Genomic DNA, 17,905 nt, shown 5'->3' with positions numbered 1-17,905 from the left:
AGATTAGCTGCAAGTGTGAAGGATTTTCTCGATCTCTCAATCATCCCTGAATAAAGATTCAAGTTAAACGTTTTATTCTAGTGTACATAAAAAGCCACTACTTAGTATATATATACTAAGTAGTATACACTAAAAAATTAATCTGTTAATCTGAAAGGCTGTTATCTGAGTCATGCTAGAATGTATTCTCTTTTTCCAACTGATTGTTCTGTTAAATATAACACACTTGTTCTATTAATTCAACACAAAGATTCTATTAGCTTAACTGGATATTATGTTGAATATGACAGAATATTGTGTCATAATTACAGAATACATTCTAACATCACCTAGACAACAGACTGTTTGTTGTTAAAATTAACAGCTTAATTTTTAAATGTAATTTGTTCCATTCTTGAGAATATGGTGTTAAGAATTGGCATGTGGGCCAAATGTATCAGAATGTAACCTTTAAGGCATATTGCCTATAAATCGGCGTGAACGGCGTGATTTGTCCTATCGACTACTCGAATCAGGTTGATTATATAAGACCTCCATGACCAAAAACTGATCGGTACGATGTCAGTATATTTTGCCTGTTTCATTCACATCGGTGTATAACGCGGTAAAGAAGACTGTTTTCATCGAGCTTTGGTAAGTTACTGACTAAATGTAACACAGTGCCAACATTGTGCATAGATGAGTGACATGTATATTATTTTATATGTACGGCCTCTCTGTACGTGGGAAGGTCTGGCAGCAACTTGCGGATGGTCGTGGGTTTCCCCCGGCTCTGCCGGGTTTCCTCCCACCATAATGCTTTTGCATTCCGTCTTTTTTTGTGATATAATGCTACCATAGCTTGTTGTTCCCAAATTCGGACTCGCAGCGTCAATACAGGGTAACATAACATACATGTCATAATTTCTGCCGTTTATTTTATTATTACTGATTGTCCAATTTTCCGATTTGTGTACGTTGTGTGCAAATGAAAACGCTCTAAAATTAATTATCCTACTTTGACCGAAAGCAGATTTATCATATTGAAAATTTAGTTCTATCACTGGAAACTGACAAAATCGATACATATCGGGAATCGTAATGGTTTACATATCGGGAAAAACTATCCATCATATTTAAATGGCTACACTCTAAAAAGTAATGCGTTAATTTGTAAAAATAGTCTGTTGTCTGAGTGTATTCTGCTATGGCAACAGATTATTCTCTTAAATATAACACATATATCTAGTAATTCAACATAAAAATTCTATTAGAGATTCTATTAGCCTAACCGGATATTATGTTACGAAACAGTGTTATGTTATAATAACAGAATACATTCTAGCATCACTCAGACAGACTTTCTGTTAAAATGAACACAGTAATTTTTTGAGTGTATGTACTCACCAAATTCAAATTAGCCTCGGGTTATTTTATAATTACATGAAGGAGATAATGGCACTGGCTATTCCGGGGCCCAAAACAACACAGAAAGTGGCAAAGGCGGGTATAATGAGGTTTCGGGATCCGGACTATGAATTCTATGATAGTTTGAATTCCATGCTCAAAACTACTGGTTGACGTTCTCTCTATATGTATATGGTCTTGACGGTTTGTTAATTTGCTATCAGAATGATCAATGTTTTTCAAAATACGCGTCTTAGCTAGGAAATTTTCAGACTACTCTGGAGCTTGAATTAAATGCAAAGGACATCATACGCAACGTCAGCCTCACTATAGCATACCGGGTCAGGGAAGTCTCACACGCATCACCCGACAAGCCTTTTATTAAAAAGAAGTTGTCACCTACAAATCACGAAATGTGACCTGCATGTAGTTTTTGTATAGGCGACCTGAATAAAACCATATATGTGCACTGGAGTGAATCAAAATCTCGCAAGTTTGAGGACTTGGCCTGGACTGACTCGCAGAACCCCTTTCTGTGAGCGGGGTGTGGCATCTCGAAACCGTCAGGGGCCGCTCGTTGCGGTCCGGTGCTTGATATGCAGTGTAAACTTTTCCATCCTGTATCATGTACAACCACGATTCAAAATCTTCAAGTACATCATTAACCTCTTTACTATCCGTACTAAGGTGTTGCTTGTTAGATTATGTGTCCGTTTAAGTAGGGCCTGCGGCCCAGCTTGATATATTGTAACTTGATAGTATGCTCGTGAAGTCAGTTGCCAGTTCCCGATTGCCAGTCGATATTCAGAAGTTCACCAGCATTATGGTGAGAAGAAATAGGGCAGAGCCCGGGGGAAACCCACGACCATCCGCAGGTTGCTGACGGACCTTCCCACGTACGGCTGGAGAGGAAGCCAGCATGAGCTGGACTTGAACTCACAGCGACCGTTTTGGTGAGAGACTCCTCCTGGGTCATTACGCTGCGCTAGTGCGCTAACAAACTGAGCCACGGAGGTCCCCAGCAGTAAGTTAGATGCCAGCTGACAGTTCGATATTCAAATTTAAACAGACAATATCATCACTGAACTTAATACGTTTGCACACGCACACACGGCCGGGGCACAGTTTCATGGCGTAAGTTTTAGATCACGCCCTGGGAGAGGAAATAAGGGACATCTGAATTGATATCTGTGTTAATAACGCACACTGTCGAGGCATTAAATTTGGATTTCACCCTTTTTGGGGCGATTTCACAACTGGCATCTGAATTGACATCTGTGTGGATAACGGAACTTGTTTTCATTACAGGACCACCAAACTTGATACTTTTGCACACGCACACACGAGGAACACTTTCGTGGTACTGGTTTTGTCTTTTGTGGTATTAGTTGCCATATGCGTAACCGGTCACACACTTTCGCATGGGAGATTTTTCCTGGAGTTTGTTTTCTAGAATGGAAAGATTGCATCAAAACTTGGCATGTTAACATAGAGTGAGTAAGTATAAAAACCTAAACTCAAGATCAAAAAGCATTTTAAGATTTTCAGAATTGTCGTTCCAGTTTTACCATTGATCACAAACAATTGTTTCGAAACAGTTTTGTCTGTTTGCGGTCAATCAAAACGTAGCTATGCTATCCAGTAACTTGGAAATGTTTGGAGTTTTGAAACTGAACAAACTTATGTTTTCCTGTATGTTAAGGATATCACACATTCGTCAGAGGGGCTCTGCCATGAATACCACTGAAGACAGGTGTTTCTTCAGGTTTGACGCTAGGTTAGTTCAGGGGGTCAGGAAGTTCGTCATGCATATCTGGTAAAGAGCGTGTGTTGTCCGCCTTCATGCTCAGTCCGGATTACGTGCGTCACGCAGTATAAGTGACATATGTTCGTAGGTAAGGCGTGAAACATAAATAGTACACATTAATCAGTAATCCACATATGAAATAAATTATAACGGACAAATTAAAAAACAACTCTATTACACCACATACATGCGAAACAATTAATTTGAGCAATCTTACAGATATAGTTGTGGACACCACGAAATCATTGCTAGGAAATCATTTGCTCATGCATATACCAAACGGAATCGCCATGACCCTTAAAAGAGAAGACAACAAATGATGTAACCTGTTGTTTGGAAAGCGTTATTGAGGAAACAGATCTAAACACTCACAGACAGATTTTTTTCTAACATGCTTAAATCAATCAGCTTGTAATATGGAATTCTTGCGAGGCCATGTGATGCACCATTTTAGAACACCCAGAAACACAATATGTCGCGTCACTCGTACCCCACGTGCATAAGGCGAATCAGGAGCATCATTATAGAAATAATAGACATAAACTCGCGACAGATTGGAAAAGAATGATTACATGGCGCTTTCGACTGTCAGTGTACGTGATTTTTGCTCACTTCGAACTGGGATATCTCGGTTGTGCAACACCTGAAAAGTACGCTTTTTAAACGTTCTTGTGGGATACTGTATCGATGCATAGGCCTATATACAAATCGTTTATAGTGCTGCCTTTTCCTTTAAGGCATGTCTGCATACAGCGTGATAATGTTATAAGAGCGATGATTATCAGATTAATCTGATGAAGTGTGTACCGAAGCTATACGAATTACGTATACCACAGAGAACACTTAACAGGTTAGGAAAGTTTTTGTGACTTTGCGATGATGTGGAGTCTGCATGTGGTTATTTGGTTTCTAATTTTTCTAATTTATCAAACATATCACTCACTGGAAAATTTATCTATATTATAATGTCGTATTAGGATAATGTGTACAGGCTGACTTTTGCATTGTGTATATTTTTGTGTTCTTGTTTCAAAGTTTACATAAATTATTACCTACATTTGCTGTGGTTTTATAATTATACCACAATTGTTTATTGGTTTTGTTTTATTCTCGCCATGATATGGATAAAATACTGACAACAGGGTGTGAAACCCTAATCTGTCGTTCATTCATGCACACAGCAGTAGCGAGACTAAAACATCCCTCTATGAACGAAATGCAATGAGCCTGCGCCAGATGGACCAATACCATTTTGTTAAGGAGGGGCGTTAGCTCGATGGATGTACTTACAGACTTAATTGTGGGAGGTGAGCGAAAGAGAGAAAGAGAGAGAGCCGTGTGAATAGTTAAAGTGGAGTTAAACTTCATACTGTCAGGCCCTCTCGGTTTTCCGCCTTGCAGCGATATAAAACTTTCAGGGAGAGTTACTACAACGCGAGTTCCGTTCAAGTTGTGAAAGCTGAAGAAAAATGAGCGGACGAAGGAAGGTACGGTGGTTTGGACCTACGCGGTGTACGACATGGCGTGGCAGGGCTTAAGATTGCCGGGTAAGTTCGGAAATTGTTGTCTGCTGAAACCGTATCCCCGTGTGGATGCACCCCATCTTAAGTCATCCAGATGGTCGATGTTGTGTAGAGTAAGCTGGCCTGTGTTAAACAGACCGATGTGAGTGCCAGCAACTTGGCGGGGGGACACCCCGTAACAAGGTTTACGGTAACCTCTAACATATGCGCTCAACTCGAGACCAAATGTTAAGAATTTCCAGCACGGGACAGATGCAGACGACGAAACATATTCCTGGAGTCAAACATATAAATGATAGGGGCTATAACTATGTGATTTGGTTCGGAAATGATGGTATATAGGTCTACAATACAACCATGGTTGGCCGGGATGTTAGGTAGACGGGATGTGAACTTCATCGCCAACACCCCCAACACAACATTCACTCATGTCCGGGCCATCTCCCAGTCCGTCGCAATTTATCCTTTCTCTCTAAGTATTGATAGTAGTTGGGTATGAGCGTCTGCACATGTTTTGTGATGTGTACAATTAGATGGAGTTTCAATGGACGTTACATGAACAGCTAGAATTAAACCTTAACTGAAGTAAATTAACAAGAGACGCACAGCTATATGCCACTGTCGTCTGTAGTCTTTTGTAACGTATATGAATATACAAGGAGTCCACTTTTGGGCGATGAGCCCCCAAGACCGGATGTTTTGCATTGTTTTCGTGTCATTTTTTTTATAGTTTATGTGATGACGATACAGCATTTAAGATGATTCTACACTGGTGATTTCTAATAAATTCCAGTTGACTTAACTTTATTTTGAACTTAATTCTGCTAAAGCTATGCTGCTAGGGTATGTATAAGTTGTGGTATTGACGCATTTACAGGAACAGTTAGAATAAAAGCCTAACTGAGGTAAAATGCCAAGAGGCTGTTTTCATCAATTAAGTATGACCATTTGCCAACTACAACGCACCGGTTTTGCTCTCTGTGCCGTAAGTCTTAGGCTTTTTATAGCCCTTAAAAAATTGATGTTCATGGGAAGGTTGTCCAAAACACCCTGTTAGCTAAATATGAAAGTCACGTATACCCGCCCTATGAATACTAACAATTCGAATCATTTAGGAAATCAGTTTAGAGTGAGGTTACAATAAACTCCGTGTTCAGGACATCCATTAGCCTGATTTCACATCCCTGCCTGGGATCTTGAAGCTATCGAAGTCCATGCTTGTATACATCTAGCTTGTCTGATCACTGCAAAAATCGAACCACACTTAACTAAAGGTAAATAAGAACTCAGCTTTACGACCATGACAAACAGTATGGTGCATGATTGTGCTCAGTGCATCCACGTTTGGTGATTAGAATCGGTAGTGTTCAGGGATGATTAGAAAGTTTAAGCTCGCCTGATACTACAGTTTGCTTGTAAAGTGCAGGATATTAATGCGTATAGCAACAAGTCTCTAAACGAATAATAATACACGTAACACGTTATAGGCTATGAGAGCCATACCGCAGATGGTTTCATTGTTGCCATGGTTTTAGTGAGTTGACTGTAGGCCGTTCGCTACCGCAGTGGGTGTACAATCGGTGTTTCTTGTGTCACGGGTACAAGAGAGAATGGGTTATGACTCAGTATGACTTTTATATACTGCTGCAGCTAATATTTAGCAAGCCTCGTTGTACTGGTTGCTGTTTAAATCAGATGAACATCACTCCTTTTTTTCGGAGTGCCCGATGAGGATCGGAAATCTCCGAACTCGGATTTTGAATTTGAGTGTTCCTGATAGTTGTTAAGCATTGTTGTAATCGACGGACGGCGTAAGACGCTAGAAGAAGTTAGGCTTATGAGCTCGTGTTTCACAGAATGTCATTAATGCTCGCCAGACAAGGGTCGGGATATCTGGGAGCGAACTGGGAGGTTCGAATTACAGCTGGTCGCGTAAAATGTTTGGACTTAAGGCCTACTCAGTGTGAACTTCACGCTACATTTAGTGTGAGGCAGAAGGATATGTTGTACATACTGGGTTAACAATGCCCGACGCTTACATCCTGTCCCACACGAAGTGTCTCAGACCCTGCTTGGTGAAACATGGCTGTCAACTTACGCCTAAATTAACCCGTATGTTACAGCAGCTTATTGCCGCAGCTTATTTACTGAGTAAGTCAAACTTTTCGTAAACGTCATACTTAGTTTTCTAAGTATTATGTATACTTTTGAACTGCTAAAGTTAACAATCCATATGTTTTTGGTTTAACTGAGAGCAAGTGGTCGATACAGAGCTAACAATGTTCACTATCCCGTTGGCTGCTCTTAAAAAGTAAGAGCAGTGGATGATTGTGTACTGACTTTATAACACAGTTCCTCGCGAGGAAATGTTGACAAGCAGGCTTTTCTATGGCCTGTACATCAGTTTAAATAATTCACCTTCTATTGATTAGACAATTTTAATTTGCGTAAACAATATCTGCACAAGATAAAGGTTTAATCTCCTACCATTTCTTGGCAACTATGGAATTCACTAGTGACAAGTGAGACTAAAAACGCGTGATGGGACAACAGCTTTGGATTGAGCTCCAAAAAAAAACCTGTCTATTTTTCAGTGATATTTGTCTTTAAATGCGAAATTCTATTTGACATAATCCCAATCGACTTACAGTATCTTTGCTGATCATGGGGTTCGGTACAATAATCGAGTTGTGAGTTCTCTATGATAGGAATGCAAAACACGAAGGTATGATTAAACTTGTATAAGTATGTTTAGGTGATGAATGAATAAAGACATCCTTTACGGCATAAACGATAATTCACGACTAACAAGAAGTATATACAACAGTGCTACAGATAGGGGGCGTACTGGCGTAAATACGGTGAAAGGATTAGATGATACCCATCTAAAATTTAAACAGAGCGTACTGTATACGTCCGAAGATTTGTGTGTACGTCCAACTTCCCGAAAACCAGCGTACATGCGCGATTTAAAGCAGACACTTCTGTCAAAATCTAAAGTATATATCCATGGCGAACCATATGCTCGACACTCTAGGCTACAGCAAAAGCGGAGAATTCCTACCGTGACATTTGTCTTTGTGAAATTCTCGAGTGTTTGTCCTGAAGATGTAGCAGAGGGTTAAAAATGGTCTTTTTCGCTGCTATACTGCAAGTTCTGCTTCTGTATTTCACAAAATCATCCTAATATCGATCCCAAATTTCTGATTTCAATTCCCCACAAAACGTCCACCTACAGTGTTAAAGCATCATCGAGGGTCCAGTTCCTGATATATACATGTACCCATGATTTCGTGAAGAGAGAAACTAATGCAATGAAATAAAAAAAAATATCACGAAAACGGCTAGCGACATATACACATAAATACGTCAGATTTATGCTATATACTGCCAATAATTAATGCAAGAATTAATAAAATTCTTGTCTTTTAATGTAGGCCCTTGATTTGAATTTAGCCTATATCAAGAATCGTTTTATCATCTTTTGACTCAAAGAAGGTTGTTGTTAACAAGTCTGTACGGGCCAAGAAATGGTTAGACAGGTGAAAAAAAATTCATTTGTTGCATCAGGCAGGTTACCATAGAAAAAAAAAACAATACTGCAATTACCTGCACTACCTGCTATCAAAGCACAAGCAATGAAAAGTACAGAATAAAATTGTCAGTGAGTGAGTTATTGAAATAAACCCCACAGTTTGATGCGAAATAAACGTATTATTCATTCAGATTAATTCCTCTTGCGGAAGAGCTGAAATAATTACTTTATTCTAGAATGTTTTTAGCAATTTATATGTAGGGCTACATCTACATGTATACCGGGTAGTCCTATATAACTACAAAGGAAAGAATCGCTCAACATGTCGACCTAGGTATACATGTATGCACATTTAGGCCTATATCTTTTCTTCACCCCCTTTTCTTGATCAACTTCATACTTTCCAGGTGTATTACTGGTGACCGAAAATAGTGAAGTGTTGAGTATTTGAAAAAAAAAATGTGTTCTCACTTCTGTATCCCGCGTACTTGGAAAGTCAGAGGTAAAGTACTGGTCTACCCCCTCTCTTTCTAACTCGGGAATAACGTACTCCCTCTGCAAACAAATATCTGTAGGACTGTGAAATATAGGCAGGTTAAGTTTTCTTCTCCTAACTTTGGGGCAACCATAAATGTACTTTCACCCGGTCGTCAGTTAAGGATCCCATCTCACCACTGACAGTGTGCCTGTCGTCATGAACACATGGGCATTGTCAGAAGTCATTACCTAGAAACATGCAACTGCCGGCACAGCACACGTGTTACGTCATCTGTAGAAGCTCGCTCCACCTGGTGAAGAATATGCCTACCTGTCTGGTGGACATTGTGGACTGAATCATGGGTAATCTAATTGTAAACGCCTGCCACAAGAACTGGCCACATATACCTTGAAACGGAAACTCTGTATTTAACAACTACGATTTCGATATGTATTGTTGCTGTGCAGTTATAAACCCATTGACTATGTTTAGATTCCCAAGCAACTGTAAAACAATAACGACCAAAGATATTCTTGTCTTTTTACAAAACTCTCCGTTGTCGTATATTTTTAAAGCTATTTCAACACAACCGCGCTTAGACCCCACCGTGCACCAACCGTTCCTCGAACGTTTGCTGCGCTGTTGAGAGAAAAAAAAATACATGTCTGCGCAGATATGTCACATAATGTGTTAGAGATGGAAGAAAAGTGTTATGTGCCGTAGAGACTATCGGAAAGTTGCATACTTTCTAGTAATGGACTTCTGGTATTGTACAATGCCAGCTATAATATGTGGAAGCTGGGACTACCTTCTCGTGTGTAGAATCATCGATTTTGGGAGTAAAACAGAGCCTCTAGATTTCACCGGTATGAGTGATGTCGTATTCTTTACAAGTCTATGTTTGAAAAAAAAATTACCGAAGAAATAAAAAAAAAACACCTTCAAAAAAAAAAACAAAACATAAACAAAATAAATAACAAATGCCTCAAAATTGCCGAACACCTGGCAAACCTTCTGACGTTAGGTCACAGTCAAACTAGCATGGTGCAGTAGCTATAGTAGAATACACGAACTCATTGGGCAAGGGCAAGACGCTTGAGCCAGAGAATTTATGTTAAAAAGAAAATTTACACGTTGAATTATACTCGAGAAAGGAAATTTGATTTGTTGGATGGTGATTGAATTTAAAACAATTGTTGATGACAAAATTTTAAGACGATATAAATTTTTCTTATAAGAGCAGTCTTATATAGGACTATGAGCTTAACTGAAGTACTTAGAAACGTAAGATACCATATGTCGATATCATAAAAATGTTAATCTGCCCATACAAAAGTGTTATTTGCCCATACAAGAATAATGAGTGACCTTTTATTGTATGATAATTATACGAAGGTGGACATAAGAACTAGGGTATACCAGGAGTGAACTACCGAACTTAAGCAAGTAACTGACGAACTTTGCCCCTTGTGATGTACATAAAATTGCGCCTAATGTTAGATGGCAACATACACAAAAAGGATAGCTCATCTAAATACTGCAGAATGGCGGTAATATTAATTTCGTAAAGTATACTGTGTGATGGACATTATGTTCACATTAAAGTTATTGATATGTAGTGTTTATGCTTTTAAATACCCCTCTAACATACCCTGCTATAGTTAGGCATTTTTTCAGAAGGACGCTACGCTCCTCTAAAATGTGAACCCTGGCCTAATAGGGTAGACAATGGAAATTGTCACTATATCCTTTTTTATCAAGAACAATGTTAATAGATAGGAAGTAGAAATTGTCACTCTACCCATTTTTTTTATCAAGAACAATGTAAATAGATAGGCAGTAGAAATTGCCACTATACCCATTTTTTTATCAAGAACAATGTAAATAGATAGGCAGTAGAAATTGCCACTATACCCATTTTTTTTATCAAGAACAATGTAAATAGATAGGCAGTAGAAATTGCCACTCTACCCATTTTTTTTTTATAAAGAACAATATTACTAGATAGGCTGTAGAAATTGCCACTCTACCCTTTTTTTATCAAGAACAATGTTAAAAGATAGGCAGTAGAAATTGCTACTATACCCATTTTTTTATCAAGAACAATGCTAACAGATAGGCAGTAGAAATTGCCACTCTACCATTTTTTATCAAGAACAATGTTAATAGATAGGCAGTAGAAATTGTCACCCTGCCCTCTTTTCGTGCACAGACGTAGCGTTTGTTATGCCTCGAACAGAAATCACGAGTGGGGGTGGGGGGGGGGGGGGGGTCATCGTTAATACACTGTGCGCATATTAATTACCACAAATTACAAAATTCATGACTTCTTGAATTGTGTATGAGAATCAATTAAATGGTAAGGCAAATGTGAGGGTTGGTATTCCAAAAAGCACTGCATGTATCGGGCTGAAGTTTTACATATATATAAACCACAATGACAGGAGTGGGATGCTCTATCATTGATGGTCTGTGTGCATAGTAATTACCGTAAATTACCAAATTCGCTACTTCACTACTTTATGTATTGAGCGCAGGTTTTGCATTCACGTGTCTCCTACAAGCGAGGCCTTTGTTACGAAATCTACGTGTGATCTCTATTTAGGGCCCATCCAATGATGTAAATAGAAACTCTACATGAAATTTTTCACTACTTGATAAAAAAATTGGCCACCAGACCTGAATAAATATAAGCGCAGGTCATTCTTGACAGAAGCATGATTCTGTCGAAACACTGTCTGAATCCTGTTTAGTCGATTAAATTGAGCAACTAATCATTAAATGGACGCATATTGTAGTTTTATCGAAAATGCTACTTGAAGCAACAAGTCCATGCGCACTTGCTGATATGTGTATATATAGTTTTGTTTCTTTGTACAGCTGTGGGTTGATCTGATGGCTTCAGTGGTTTTGTTAGAGGAGAATGTTTTTTTTTTGTTTATATGCCACGTGGCTGGTGGCTTCCTGACCAATTTCATATCTCTAAATACCGCTGTCCCTGTGGGATGTTTTAACCTTTGGAATCACAGAATGTCCTGGTTTTGTACGTATATGTGGAACGCCTGGCCTACTATTTTCCTAATTGTATTTTGATCCGGAAGGGGCAGGGGGGGGGGGGGGAGGGGGGCGGGAGAGGAAGGCAATACTTGTATATGGATCTCACAAAATACGCTAACCTCGGAAATACACGTGTCTGCTTAATTGGATGCTTGTGCTTTGATACAGCCTTTTGATATTATAGAATTTATTTATTTCATTGGTGTTTTATACCATACTCAAGAATATTTCACGTATATGACCACTGGCGACCCCTGGACTTTTGCCGAAATTAGGCTTGAATAATTATTCAGCGGCTTCAACCCAAGCAGCCTATATCATGTCCCATCGCCCATGTGGTTTTGTTGCTCGGAGTTCAGCCATATCTGATATGCAAATCGGTATACGTATTCATTCTCGAACTAGGTGCAGTATATGCTTTAGCGCATTATCACGCAAGATTTGTAATATTGGAGCATTGCTGTAAACCCGAATTTGCGAGTGAGGTGGTCTGTCTGACCGATAAAAGCCAATAGTGCACCTTAATGTCATTCTCACGCATTTACGTGTAGTTGAGATTCACTTGTGACACGTTTTAAACGTTCATTACGCATTTTATGTATATTCCAGCCTATTCTTAGAAGAAGGTCACGGGCAGTTGAAACTGAAAACGCAACAACGCATCGTGTGGAAATTATGAAACGAGCAACCTCGTAAGATCCTTCGTGCGAGCCTTATAGTGAAACCAATGAAATAGACCCGGTAAAAAATATTCGTTACTGTCCATGGCCTACTATATTTAAAAGATGTTTTTTTTTTTCCAAATATGTTTTTTCTTACCATTTGTATCGTAAAGGGACTTTTGTGGCATAAACGCTGATTGATTCTTATCGTCCAAAGTAATTTTACGATATGGTTGCCGACATCCCTTCATACTGAACGCCAAGCGAGGAAGTTACAACTTCCTCTTTTAAAGTCTTAGGTGTGACTAGGCCCAGGATTTATCCTGGATCTACCTCTCCCGAAGCGGACGCTCTATCAACTGCGCTATTTCGGCCGGTGATACAATTATGAAGCAGAGTGTCGAGATTCAGTATGCTGCGACTCGGTGGAGCATTGTGTCTGGTGCCTTTGGCATGGTGTTCCAGCCCAGACAGCAGTATTTATATGTGGTCAGTGAGAGAGCACTTCTAGAAGGTGACCTTACCATTGTATGATCGCAATGTGGCGTTCAAAGCCATGTTAACCTCAAGCAAACGAACTAGATATTAGCGTCATGTCCGACATTCATATACCATTCGTAGTCCGTAGAGGACCTAGGCACAGGCGCTTTAGGTTACACATACGCAGTTCCTTCAGGCATGGCAAGTGGGTCAAAGATATGTCTTCATGGGCACTGACTGGATAATACTGCCACAAAGACATTATAAGTTGTTGATAACAAAAATTCCTTTTTATTTTGAACTTGGAATTTATCATAATTTCTATGTCAGTTTTTGAAAAAATTGAAAACTGTGGGAAATTGGATGTTACTGAGATGACCGCCGCATGCAACAGCACAAAAATATGGTGGTCGATATTTTGATATGTTTACATGAGTCTTAAAGTAAGACGACGATGATCATTCGTCATATTAGCCATGGTTTTGTTACTGTCGGTCTTGTGGGTTTGATGTACACATGTATTGTTCAATTTAATTTCTGTTTTTTTTTGTGTTTCAGATGCCTCAATCAGGTTGCACTAGATCATGGCCTCTAATAAGACACGCGTGCTGCTTTCGCTGATTACTGTTTGTTTTGTGTTAAACATGGGCTACATCTGGTACTCCACGGTTCTTCCTTTCAACATACTGTTTAAAAACGAAAGTTTTGGTTCGATTCTCTATCTAGGGACATTTGAAGAAAATTCCACAAGTTCCTGGTTTCTGACGCGTTCTCTTGGTATTAATGGAACCGGTACCTCTGGTGAAACTGTTCTAGCAAACCCACGCTCTGATTTACCACATTCCAAGTCGACAGAATCTAATATGTCAAAATTTGACGAAATCTTCCAGAATTTCAGCTTATCATTTAAAGACTTGAGACTAGGTCGGCAACTTCCATCTAATAATAACGTGACATTTCAAAAAATTATTTACACGCTGAAAACAACTTCAGCTGTTGCATTGGCTAGTGTAACAGATAGCGTTCCCATCAGGGAGGAACCGGTGCAACAGCCTAAGTACCCCAATCCACATCCCTACAATTTTACCATCAACGACAGTCAGCTATGTTCTCAAAACAAATCCGAGCTACGGACCTTGATCGTTGTGTGTAGCGCACTGGCAAACTTCGAGGCGCGTACGGCAATCCGAAGTACATGGGGATTGCCGAGTCATTTGGACCGATTGAAATCAAGGTTAGTGTTTCTATTTGGTGCAACAACCGATCAACAACTTCAAGACAGAGTAGTGAATGAAAGTCGTCATTTCCGCGATATTATTCAAGAGGATTTTTTGGACACTTACCAAAATTTGTCCCTTAAGTCGGTGGCCTTGCTGAAATGGGTCACAGCCAACTGTTTGAGTGCAAAATTTGTTCTGAAGACAGATGATGATATGTTCATTAACACTGAGATGCTGTACAAGACACTATCGCAAACGAAACCAGTTCGGTCTATCATGGGAACCATCATTGTAGGTGCCAGGCCAATCCAGGACAAAAAGTCTAAGTGGTACACTCCTAAAGAAGACTTTCCCCGAAGGGTATATCCAAAATATTGCTCTGGGACTGCTTATGTTGTATCTACAGATCTTGTCCCATCACTGTATAATGTAACTCTGTACACCCCATTGTTTTGGTTAGAGGATATATACATAACTGGCATATGCGCTGGTAAGCTGAAGCCTAGGTACCTCACAGCAAGCGGCTTCTCCCTTGCCGAACGACCCACTACAGGATGTGCATATAAAGACGCAATATCAGGTCACAGAGTTTCTGTCAAAAGTATGTATAAAATATGGGAAGAACTGAATGATTTGGAGTCTTTGAAAAAGTGTCCTTCTAGAGATAGTCGGAAAGTGCTTCGCAAGAGACGATCTATGTGAACAAATGGTTATCAATTCTATTGGTATTATTTATGTTGTTATAAATGTGCCATGAAAGATCGTATTGCTAATTTCGTAACGAAGGTTACGACGGAGCTGCAACAACTAACAGCAGCCAACTTGCCAAATTTGCGTAATGCTTAAATTGCGCAATCTCTAATAATGTCAAAAAGTATTTATTTTATGTATATATTTTATTGGTGTTTTACGCCGTACAAGAATATTTCACTTGTGCTATAGCGGAGAGCACTATGGTGGGAAGAAAGCTATCAGTCTGAGGAAAACCCACGACCATCGGCAGGTTGCTGGAAGACTTCCCTACGTACGACCGGAGAAAACCAGCGCTAGCTGGACTTGAAGTCACAGAGACGGCACTGATGAGAGGCTCCTGAGTCATTGTGCTGCACTGAAAAGATTTTATTATAAACTTATTTATAAACATCAACTGTACGTGATTTATTTCCATAAATTGATAGTTTAGAGATTTTTTCCTTTTAATATTCAACAGGTTTCTATATTTTTGTGGGATGCAAATTAAATTCAGGGAATTTCAGTAGCACATAAACACACAAATCTGTTAGTACTATGAAGGAAACATGTTATCAATTCTAAAGAAACTCTGAATGAAAAGCAAAGAAAGTTTCCCTAAATGAATACCTGAATGTAAGAACTGCACGTTCTTCTTGTTATTCATGAAGCTACGTGTCAATTCTCTCTAAAAACGGCAGTGTAGAAATTTGCACACCCGCACTGACGTGTTACACAAGTTAACAATTTGTGTACTGCTCATAAATGTAGATGCGGACCTTTGCCTTCAACACTGGACCACGCGTACATGTAAAAGCAATAGGTTTGAGAGAGAGTGGCTGTATATCCTACAGTCGTGAAGTGACTGTGTAGTCTGATATTTTGTGTATACATATCTGTGATTCACCAAGTTATAGGTCTGTGGTTGTATATTTTGTGAGAAACTCACAGAATACAGTGAAGCCTGATCTCCCTTGTAAATGTGGTTCATTAAGTCATTATAGGTGTACTATTAAATATATGGATCTTCATAAATTGTGAGCCAATGGTGATATATCATACTGCGGGAGGTGTACTGTACAGTCTGCATTCTTTCTTGAACCAAACATAAATTTAATGGTTTTATCGTTTGCAAACATTTTATTTTTAATTAAGACACTCACATATAATAAGTTTATGCAAACTGTGAACATTAAAAGTCTATGAACGATGCAGAAGAATCTTGCGGATTTTCATAACATGCCTGCATTATGTAACGTTTTGATGTTGTGTTGCACGGAGTATTGGCGTGTAAGTACATTTGCATTGTTCACAAATGTTAATGCTTATTCTTTGACAGTTTTCAAGTAGGTACGTGTATATGAGCTTTTTCAAATTCTTATCAGTTAAAGGTTGTGGGTCAGTAATGCTTTTAGTTCATGTAACTTAAATGACAATGTGGGTCAGTACAACGACAGAACAGTTTTAGTAAATTGAACGGCGTAAGAAATTGTACCCTGTAAGAGGAGTTTTAAGTATTGATGTGCCTACATTCCATAGTATGATGACAACAGATCTAATAAAGCTTTATTTTTTATTTTTACCTGTTGTGTTTTAAGTCCGATGCTGGAGTTGGAGGGTAAGCACATGTGTCATGTGTAAGATACCCACTACAAGCAGGTCACATTGACCTTTTTTATCTTATAATAACAAATATCCTTATTTCCCAATGGATTCCTCTCCGGCCGTATGTTGGAAGGTCCGTCAGCAACCTGCGAATGGTCGTGGGTTTCCCCCGGGCTATGCCCGGTTTCCTCCCACCATAATGCTGGCTGCCGTCGTATAAGTGAAATATTCTTGAGTACGGCGTAAAACATCAATCAAATGTATAAATAAATATTTCCCAATGGATTGTCTCAAGAAGATTGAAAAGATTTGAAATTGCTATATCTCTGCATACACGTAGCGTTGATGAATGAGACTTTTATCACATGAGAAGGCGGGGCCAAGTGTTTCAAATGACCACCTAGGTGCGACTTTCTTGTGACGTCAGGTCAAAGACCGTGTTTTTTGTGCTATCATTAGTGACTTACCTGGATGACCTAAAACAATGTCACGACAGAGGTGATCAAACACACTGTCAGAACGTTTGAGGTGAATTCAAGCATCGCCTCGATGTTGTGGGTGCCGCAGGTGGAGGGTACGTAGAGCATATGGAGGCACGTAGAGCATATGGCGGTCAGGTGGAGCATGTGGAGGCATGTAGAGCATATGGAGAGCGCGTAGAGTTTATGAAGGGCACGTGGAGCATATGCAGAGCACGTTGAACATATGGAAGGAACGTAGAGAATATGGAGGGCACCTAGAGCATCTGGAGGGCACGTAGAGCATGTGGTGGGCACGTAGAGTATACGGAGGGCACGTAGAGAATGCGGAAGACACGTAGAACATATGGATGGCACGTAGAGAATACGGAGGGCACGTAGAGCATATGGAGGGCACGTAGAGAATACCGAGGGCACGTAGAGAATACCGAGGGCACGTAGAGAATATCGAGGGCATGTAGGAAATCTGGAGGGCACGAAGAGCATATGAAGGGCACGTAGAGATTACGGAGGGCACGAAGAGCATATGGAGGGCACGTATAGCATACGGGGAGCACGTAAAGAATATGGAGGGCAGGTAGAGCATATAGGCAGCACGTAGAGAATATGGAGGGCACGTAGAGAATATGGAGGGCACGTAGAGCATTTATGATACGGATAGTAAAACTTGACAAATCATTAAACTGTTAGGTAACTTTTTGTGTGATTGTAACGTGTGCATCGTGAAATACATAAATACTGCTTTAAAACAGGTCGACCTTTTTGAAACATACTGAATAAACGGCATGAAAAAAGCCCTTGGCATTCATGTAGGCTTATTTATTTGATTGGTGTTTAAGCTATACGCAAGAAGGTTTGACTTAAATAATGACTATCAGTTTTTATTGGTGGGGGAAACCGGGTTTCCTGGGTTTATCACACCCTTTCACGAGTTATGGACTTTC

General features: G+C 39.6%; 1 protein-coding gene across 3 annotated transcripts; it reads left to right on the top strand.

The window, feature by feature from the left end:
• The first annotated feature begins 4,540 nt into the window (after positions 1-4,540).
• Positions 4,541-16,457, top strand: LOC135472463 (beta-1,3-galactosyltransferase 1-like). 3 transcript variants are annotated; one of them, XM_064751999.1, is made up of 3 exons: positions 4,541-4,740; positions 12,396-12,527; positions 13,487-16,457. In XM_064751999.1, the coding sequence occupies exon 3, from the start codon at positions 13,513-13,515 to the stop codon at positions 14,848-14,850; it is 1,338 nt and encodes a 445-aa protein (XP_064608069.1). In that variant the 5' UTR covers positions 4,541-4,740; positions 12,396-12,527; positions 13,487-13,512; the 3' UTR covers positions 14,851-16,457. The 3 variants fall into 3 exon arrangements, with proteins under 3 accessions (XP_064608069.1, XP_064608061.1, XP_064608052.1); XM_064751991.1 differs by lacking the exon at positions 12,396-12,527; XM_064751982.1 differs by lacking the exons at positions 4,541-4,740; positions 12,396-12,527 and adding an exon at positions 6,606-6,867.
• Positions 16,458-17,905: the final 1,448 nt, after the last annotated feature.

Source organism: Liolophura sinensis, chromosome 1 (genome assembly GCF_032854445.1).
Source record: "Liolophura sinensis isolate JHLJ2023 chromosome 1, CUHK_Ljap_v2, whole genome shotgun sequence".
Lineage (NCBI taxonomy): Eukaryota > Metazoa > Mollusca > Polyplacophora > Chitonida > Chitonidae > Liolophura > Liolophura sinensis.
Note: the sequence above shows the minus strand (reverse complement) of the source record. Positions and strands in the feature narration are given on the sequence as shown.

What these genes read in the sequence shown, in the direction of transcription:
- LOC135472463 (XM_064751991.1), top strand. Translation starts at nt 13,513, where the DNA reads ATGGCCTCTAATAAGACACGCGTGCTGCTTTCGCTGATTACTGTTTGT.